At 33.5% G+C, this 9609-nt stretch overlaps 1 protein-coding gene across 8 annotated transcripts in view; it reads right to left on the bottom strand.

The window, feature by feature from the left end:
• Positions 1–9021, bottom strand: part of LOC149896144 (uncharacterized) — a 36207-nt gene extending 27186 nt beyond the window's left edge. For 2 of the 8 annotated variants that reach the window (XM_090118069.1, XM_090118076.1), the window contains exons 1-2: positions 8762–8955; positions 431–1795 (exon numbers count right to left, since the gene is read on the bottom strand). In XM_090118069.1, coding sequence (XP_089974195.1) covers positions 431–1647 — 1217 coding nt within the window. In that variant the 5' untranslated portion in view covers positions 1648–1795; positions 8762–8955. The other 6 variants (XM_090118074.1, XM_090118073.1, XM_090118070.1 and 3 more) reach the window with 6 other exon arrangements.
• Positions 9022–9609: the final 588 nt, after the last annotated feature.

The following is a 9609-nucleotide window of genomic DNA, read 5'->3' on the forward strand; positions in this document are numbered from 1 at the left end:
TGAATAAATTATTTTCGCATTTTTATGCTGTTCAAATCGTAAAAAGTTAAAGTTATTTTTATCTTATTGCATTCAACAAAAAATGCTATACATAGAATAAAGTTCGTTACCTAATAAAATAACAATAAAATGCAACATTGGCATTGAATGCTTTAAATGGCTAAACCGATTTGGGAATTCTTTCGTTAGAGTCGAGCGTTTATGGAAACAGAAAAATTCCTCAGATCGAATTCTTCAAATCGAAATTCGACATAACCATAAATATTGATACGGAATCTATAGAACTAAAAACTTCTTAGGTATACCTACTCATAAATAAATTACTCCAAATACTTTTGAAAAGCTAATTAAAAGGCGTGTTAATTGTCATTCCCTAAATTAATTAAAAATTCCTATGAAACCTTTTTTCAATCCTTAAAAAAATACTTACGTATCCGGTTCCGCTTCCACGACCACCATATCGCTGTCCTCTTCCATCTCGTCTTGCATATCCTCCATGATTTCTTCCTCACTCTCACTCTCTATTATACTTTTCACATCACTAGTCTCATCACCGGACTCTTTATCACACTCCAGAAAACCACTATCACTGTTGTCACTTGTTATACGCTTAAGATCGCTCACACAGTCTATCCTTATCAAGGGCTGGCTATTTATACTAATAACTGTTTTATTATCATTCCCATAACCTTCATCTTCTGGAACATCTTCTAAATATTCATTTTCCTCTGAAGTAAGGGATTCGAATGATGAATCCGCTTCTTCATCAGTCTGCTGTTCACCATCATCGAAGACTATATGCTTCCGAAACGTCACCCGTTTCTTGCCATTATCCGAACGGTCGTCATCTGAACAGCCTTCATTATCCGACCGTGGAGGCTTCAGATTCGACTTCTTTATAAATGCAGAGGATTCTAACCCTTCGCTGTCTATTTTATCGCCACAATCATTGTTCTCGTCTTGTAGTAACTTCTCCAGTTCCCCTTTAAGGTCATTTTTGTATGCGTCAATCTGTTTGTCCTCAACCGTCTCGTAGTGCGGCTCGTGGGGCTTGCTATTTGGCTTGCTATTTTCGGTTCCCATTTGTTTATCATTTATGTCAATATTACAGTCTATGCTCTTCGCGATCTCTCGCAGCAGTGCCTCGGCATGTCGTTTTTCGTCCAAATTCGGTTCGTTCACGTACACGAGGGACACGTGTTGTTGTTTGGGCTCGGTTTTTGCGTACTTTTGCAGTACGAGAGCTTTGACGAAGTCGGCTGGATCGTCTGACGTTCGTGGCGCGTCTTGTGTATTTTTGGCAAGAGTGGGCGCATTCGTTTCGACTCGATCTAGCGAGTTGCGCTTTGGATTTTGCTCTTGCGCGCGAAACGAGTCGCGTTTCCTTTTATTACGTTTCTTTCGACCCATGATTTGGAGGAACGCGCCGACGCCGGTCTTCTGGTTGTAGTCTGTGTCTGGTAGCAGGAGGTTAACTACATCTTTCCGTATTGTGCCAGTTTTTTCGTTCGTTACCTCATTGTCGTCGGGCAGCGCGCGCGGTGCGACTGAGTCTAGCTGCGCGACAGCCGCGCTCGCCTGTTTTCGAGCGGCCTCGGGCGTTCCCGCGCTTTCGGCCTTGGTCTTTCTTTTGAAAAAGTTGAACATTGTTATGTCAAATGGAGATTCGTTCGGGAACCATGTCCGTTGCGGCTGGAGTGTGTTTGTGGACTGTGGTATAAATAAATCCACTTGAAACGGAATGGAAGTCGATATTTATGCGTCCATCAATCAAGCCTGGAGTTTAATCTTGATGCTATTTTGTTTTATTGTATTTGAACGTTTCAGATTAATTCGTTATTGGTTTTGTTGAATGTTTGCGATGTTTGTTAATACAATAATTTCAGATACAGTTCAGGTGAAGAAACAATAGCATGCCAGTTCTATTTATAAGCCCAAGATAAACCCGAATATAATTTCATTTATAATTAGTCAATGTATATTTTATAAATTATGACTATATTGTCCATTCAATGGCTGTTATATTATAGCATAGGACTTTATTAAGCAATTGGTATTTTCAAATAAAGTGTCACGATTATTAAAACTAAAATAAAAGCTGAAGAGATTGATTGTTTGAACGCGCTAATCTCAGGAACTACTAGTCCAATTTGAAAAATTCTTTCGATGTTAGATATCGAATTTATCGAGGATGGCTATAGGCTATTATACATAATATATCATCACGCTAAGACCAACAGGAGCGGAGTAATACGGGTAAAACCGCGTAGCACAGCTAATGTTTGATAAACGACTAACATTTTATTTTTATTATGTTATTTAAAATAAAAACATACACATCATTATTGCCATATAAAATGGAAAGAACGCAGCTTGTTGAAATCATAAAATAGACATCAAATAGATGAAAGATATGATGAGATGATATTTTATGAGCTGCGGTCACTTTCATACCATACATATAAAAATTTAATAATATTTTTAATAGGAACTTAAATTGGAATTGAATACTTTATAACTTAGGGCGGGAATTCGTAAGACAATTCGTACTATTGAATGCTATTTATTTTATAAATTATAATATCCAACTAGCTTTACGCCCGCGGCTTCGCCCGCTATGTCTAACTTAACAAATTTACTGCCTTCTTCGAGATCCAATATAATATGGTCTAAAAATCCTACATCAAAAGTCGTAGCAGTCGTACATAGGGTCAGACTTCCCGCTAAAGCGACTCTGTTTTATACCTACTATGTAGGTAAAAAAGCACGCTTAAGCTCATGGTATTATTGTATTATCAACGATCCTTGATAAGTGCAAAAAGTTTAAAACAAATACGTATCCATTTCATAATCATAATCGAGTAAAGGAGTCGGTTACATACAAATGTCAAATATACAGGCGAAGATAAAATTAGCGTGTAAAAAAATAATTCAAAATACTCCGGCCTATTTCATACGTCAATTCAATGCTACACTTGCTATTATTCAAAGATTGTTGAACGAAAAAAAATATTGCCAGTGCAAAAAACAATTTTCCCACATCATTCAATTCATCCTTGATTCTATATCCTCAAACAATTTAATTTTATAACCAGATATTACAAGTTGAACAGTTGCCAATTCTAAATTTCTCTATGGAAATCTATAGTATTTATTGAGTCACGTTAACAGTGTATTATTTTACAAAATATATACTTCAATAACTTTATTTACTTTTGCGTTTTGGCGCCAAATGTTTTTGTTTTTTTTAATTCGAATAAATTGTCTATGGATGTTACTAGATAAAAGAAATAGGTTTTCAAAATCGTGACTACCATGATCACACAAAATGTACAATACAAAATGAATTATTTCGAACTTTGACATGAAAACAAAATAAAATCTTGAAAATCTAATAAAAGGTCTATGATAGAACGAAATGCACGAAAACTCAATACATAAGGACACTATAGTTAATACTTATTTTTGTTTTAAGAGCATTATATTGTAGAACCAGAAAACTACCACTAAATAATATTTTTTACAAAAATATCAAAACAATATGACAGTCTACGAAAGGCGGCATTTTAGCTAAAAGCAATCCCTTCCATGCAACATATAATGCTCAATTAACTGAATTAATACATCCATACTAATATTATAAATGAGAGAGTAACTCTGTCTGTTACTCAATCACGCCTAAACTACTGAACCAATTTGCATGAAATTTGGTATGGAGATATTTTGATACCCGAGAAAGGACATAGGCTACCTTTTATTGCGAAATATGTACCACGGGCGAAGCCGGGGCGGACCTCTAGTAATAAATAAAATGTCCGTCGCAGAACAATATTTCAATGTCAATTACCTATTTATAAATATCAATGAACCGGCACATGTGGATTTCTTTTGTTTTAATGGACTGTATATCCGTTCACAAGGCTTAGTGTTGTGTGTTTTATATAAAAAATATCGATAATCGATAGAATTACGTGACTGCTAGTGTTTTCTTTGAATCACTGCATTGTTTAAATAAGGATTAAAAAAACGAATGTAAGATTGTAATTTGTAGTATTTCACAGGACTTATGATGATTGGGTATAAATTATTCTCAAATGGAAGGCCTAAACGGAAGGTTTGTCACAAACACTATGGTCTGTCAATAATTTAATGCGTTTGTTAATAAAGTTTAGAGGTAATAAATTATTTATAACTCTCACTAATGTTGAGGGGCGTTCCATCCCTTTCCATCCAAACAGCAATAGAATCCTTACGGCGCATGTCATTAATTCATTTTTTATTATATGTATTTCATTTTTGGATTTGTGTTTAAACGTATAATTTTTATAAATAAATAGTAATATAAATAGTAGTAATATAAATAAATAATTTTTAAAATAACAGCATGATCTGGAAAAAAATAACGGCTTTGTATGTACACCGCATAACTTATTATTACTTTTGTTTGTCTGTCTATATCTTGAACACACACATCACGTAGGAGTAAACAAATACAGCAAATTAAACAGCTATCGTATCACCACATGAGTAGAAAAATCACATCAAATATAGTTGTTTTCCAAATAACCATCAACTAACACGCATTAAAAATCTACAATCATTCACCCTTCAAGCGATAATCAATCCAATTACAATATACAGTGAAACCTGGTTAAGTGAGACATCAAGGGACCTGCAATGTCGTTTCACTTATAGAGGTATTCCACTTACCCAGTGTCTCAGATATACAGGTATAAATAAACATCTGTCTCATTTACAGAGGGGTGATAACGATTGTAGCTTTCGTTTTGACATTTTTCAAATAAACATCTGTATGATAGTAAAACGAAACTAAAACTGAAGGTAATTGAAGCTCAAAATTTGTACTTACGTACTTGGAATTACGTGTGGAATTTGTGGGTTGAATAAGAATGAGTAAACAAACAATGTTATCTCAGTTACAGAGGTTTATGCATATAAAATTTACTCGCAGTCTCAGTTATAGAGGTAACTATGATGATAAATCGAAAGAACAAATCCCAGATATAGAGGTTTACCTCGTCCCACTAACAGAGGTAATTCAGTGCCAAAGTGTTGGGACCTCAGCATGAGTTCCAGTTATGGAGGTTTCTCACTTATCCAGGTCCCACTTAACCAAGTTTCACTGTATATAAATCAATCGCCAACTCTGCGCATCCAGTTATGGCACGCATCTGGCAAGTGACACTATTGACTCACGCGCAGCGAAATATGGACACGTGGTAATGACAGATTGTGGTGAAATTGTGTAATCATGTGATGGGGTTGAACATTGTTCTTGCTTAGATTATTGTGTTGGTTTGTCTTTCACGTCGCATTGGAGCAATTTTATATTATGATTTTTATGTCTCTAGATAGTAAATAGACTAGAGACTTTTTAGAAATAGACTAGAGATTTATTAAGACTACTTTACTATTGTGAAACTCAATCTTGCGAAGATTCATTATGATAGGTATATAACTACGAATAAACCACTGTCAATTAGCTTTAACATGACGTGATGTATCTCAAAAACTATTCAATTGTTTAAAAAAATCCCCTTAGATAACAGAGACTATTTTTTATCCCGGGTTAAACAGCGAAGCCGGGGCTAACAGAAAGTTTATTATGAAGAAATCTGAGTGTATTTAAAGATGGATCAGGATTTCAGTGTCAAAGTCAAATTGTACGCATATATTGAAACGCATATATAATGTCAATTCATAAATCACAAGCTTGTTTATAAAAACATGTGGGTAATTGTATTGCGCGTTGTTGTTAAAATGTATCTATCATGCGGACTATAAATAGTTATTTATTGTTCATTTATTATTAGATAATAAATTTCACTAAACATATAGATTGAAAACGTAATATAATCCACGCTAGAAACATATAACTCCTCTAAAAGATTCGGGAGACTCTTACGATTTAATTTTATTAGGAAACTTATATTATAAGAAAATTTTTATTAATTATGAAATTTGCGAATCCTTGATATTATTTCATATATTAATGAGTCAACGTCTAATAAGCTTCTCTTACTTTTCCCACTATAAAATAAAATGTTTATATTTGTATTTTAATTAATTTAAATACAACTTTATTACCCACGTTAGACTGACGTGCAACGATTAATGTCCAATAAGACAGATCGGCATCGACATCAAGCTATAACTGTCAGCTTGGAATGTAAATTATCGATAATTCAACGGTCACGGGTGCAGCACTATTGCCGCGTTTATCTAAATTTAGAGGTGTCCAAAGAAAGTCGAATTTATCTTTGTCTGTAAATGTTATAAATTTACATTTAAAATCATTTAAGTACACACCTATAAAGGAATTAAATGAATGTATATATTGAATGAATGAATGAATGAATAATATTTAATTCCTATACAGGTATTTAAAGACAAAAAAATAATGTTGAAGTTCTTGTCAGTTTTAATAAATTTAATATTTAGGTAACTTACACAATTAAATACACATACCTACTAGGTACCTACCTAATGGAACCTTATAAAGTATCAACAAATAAAAAGCACTGAAATTTATATTAAGATAAAAAAAAATATGGTTCACACTGTGTACCTAATACTCCAAAGTCCAATTTCAGTAGGTACTTGTGAAAGATAATTAATATTGTCAGTAATTCTATGTTTTCGTGTAGTTTTATGAATTTATGCGAAGAGTGATTCTCCATTATAATTTTTAACTGTCTTTTCAACTCATAACACGCGCATATTTTCTTTTTGAAGTGAAACTTCTTTATCGGGGTTGGAAAAAAATTTAGTGTAACATTTTTCCGTTACGCGCCATCTTGTTCTTATCCCGACCACGCGTGATTGACGTATTTCTGAAAAGTTGCGTATAGAAAATTATTTTTTGAAAAATAAGGACATAAAGAAGTTTCACTTCTTACGTGTGTACACTAGTACACGCACACATTTTTTTTTTATTTAGGAACAAAAGCTTCGCTTATTTTCCATCTAAATTAGTACTGTTTAGAACGTTTATTTATTTTGTACAAGTTCTAATAAAATTAATTACCAGTTTTCATTACCCGCCTACACGAAAACAAAAATAATTATGACATAATTAACTAATAGAGACACGCCTTGCGATAATCTGTGAAATTAATTCCGCGGAAAATTCGCCGGAAGTGACGTCAATCAAGATGGCCGTCACTGACATTGAACGGAGGGAAAATAAACTTGTTTTCGATATAATGTTTGAGGTGGGTGGGAACAAGGATATGATGATTTCTGGAAGGACTTTCATAATGGAAAAGTTGAGAAAATTCATAAACCATTTGAATGCTATAATAATATAGAAATTATAGATTTTAAACGCGATTTATTAATTATACATATTATTGTCCCGACGCGGACGTTTCGCGAGCGTTGTCACGGGGAGACGTGTTTCCGTGAATAAATCGCGTTTAATATCCGTTAAAAATCTTTAATTTCTAAAACTAGGTATAATACTCGCGTAAAATCAAACACTAGAAAATGCTATAATAATATTAAGGAACCGACTTCAGTAAAAGGAGGTTCTTAATTCAGCTGGTATACATATATTTTTCTTAAACTTATTTCCTAGACTTGTGAAATGACTGTTGTCCTGCCAGAATGTAACATTATCTGATAGTATCCACCAAGAATCAAACTCTAAACATGTTATTTATTTGAAGACTTTCCTTAAAAGCTCTTTTGAATCGTCATAACTCGTCTGACGTCACTACATAGTATAAAACAAAGTCGCGTCCTGCCGTCTGTCCCTATGCTCTGATCTTTTATACTACGCAACGGTTTTTGACATCATGTACACGTACATAAACATGCACATAACATAAAATGACAGACAGACATGCATAATTGCATCGTGTGAAGCCGGGGCGACTCGCTAGTTATTAAATTTAGCACCGGAATCAATCTTAGGACCTCTTTTCACTCACGCATTAAAACGACCAAAGAAGGCATATTAAATAACGTTAATTTACCGAATTCCTTAAAACCATCCCGACATTAGATTTTTCTGGAAAAAGTCCCATCTATTAAAGCACATCCGTTTCGAACTAACGAGAACACAAAAGGAAGTTGTCGCGCCGATTTTATATATCCTGCCTTTGATGTCAGAAATGGACAATTCGGAAAAATTTAATTATTTTTGTCATAATTTTTAAGAAATAAGTAACGATTTCCGTGTTTTTTACCATTTACTCGAAACTCACTTCGTGGACTTAACGGCTTTCTAGTTAAAGGACGGCAGAATAATGAACTATTAAATGCTCCTGAAAGTAGAGAAACAACATCGTCTAGGATCCAGTTGTTCCTAAGAGATCTGAACCTAGACTTCATTTCTCATTTCCAGTAAATGTTAATAAATAACATTATTTTTTCTGATATCAATAATTATCGACAAACGTACAAATATGATGAAATTATCATTCTTTTGGGTCGTGTTATCTTCCTTTTTGGGTTGTTAAAATTATATTATTTTAAAGCAAGCAAAGAGAATGCCGATAGGAGTCAAAAGTTATAGCTTAGGTAGTATTTTTGTAAGTTCTTATTAGAATTTGAAAATTCCACACAGCATGCCAACAAGAACTCATATAAGATTTTCTTCTAGTAGAAAGTGCCCTAAAAATATCTTCAAAATATAATATTTAATTAAGAAATGGCATTTATTTACATATCAATTGATCCATACAAGAAAAAAAATTCTACATCAAACATCGCAAACATTGATGAACCAAAATACCACGAAACAGACGTAAAAAAATCACATCACAATCACAAACGTATTTGTTGACACATAAAAACGCGCGAAATGTGACAACTGTCACGAATTTGCCGCCAAAAGTGACAGCTGTCAGATTTTTTTTTTCTTACACGGTAGCTGGCCGCGTATTTTTTTTATTTCAGTGTCGCGTCCGCGCGTGAGAAAGTCGCATAGAGACTGGTTAATGTTACCGTATGTAAATAGATGTGTTATTCGCGATGCGTTCTTTTCCTTTTTGCTTGAGTCACATTCTTTGTTGGCGATAATTTTAGGAGCTTAGAGTGCAAAGGCCTTTGATTATGAACTTTAGAGGGTGTGCAAGAGTACATATAAAGAAGTCATATAAAAGCTCGTTTACTTTTTAATGAAGCGATTTCACTTCTTCTGCAATTAGTGATAACTTTTATTGCTAGAATGAAGGCAATTCCAACGATACCTTTACAACAATTTATTTACCTCAATCTGTTTTTGAACTTAGGCACAGAATAAATATGTACTTTAGGTGAAAAACCTTTTATACCTACATACAAATATATGTAGTTTGTACACTATACAGGGTGTAATCGTTAAGTGTGCACAGGCGATTTTTCCGTAACTATTACAGATAACAAAAAACTTTAAACTGAAATCGAAAGTACTTAAAACCTAATGAGTGAAATGGCCGTAATAAATTTTTAAAAATAAAACGAGAAATATCAAAAAAATTATCTTTTTTAAACCCTCCCATACATTTAGTATGAGATATGAATATCCCATCCCATGTACATTTAATATGAAAGATTTTAGCTTTCTCTTTCTTTTTTTGGTCTTCTGCTTTAATTACTTCG

The sequence above is a fragment of the Colias eurytheme genome, chromosome 29, assembly GCF_061535395.1.
Source record: "Colias eurytheme isolate Ceu_HAF_F1 chromosome 29, ilColEury1 Martin Lab GWU primary, whole genome shotgun sequence".
In the NCBI taxonomy this organism is placed as follows: Eukaryota; Metazoa; Arthropoda; class Insecta; order Lepidoptera; family Pieridae; genus Colias; species Colias eurytheme.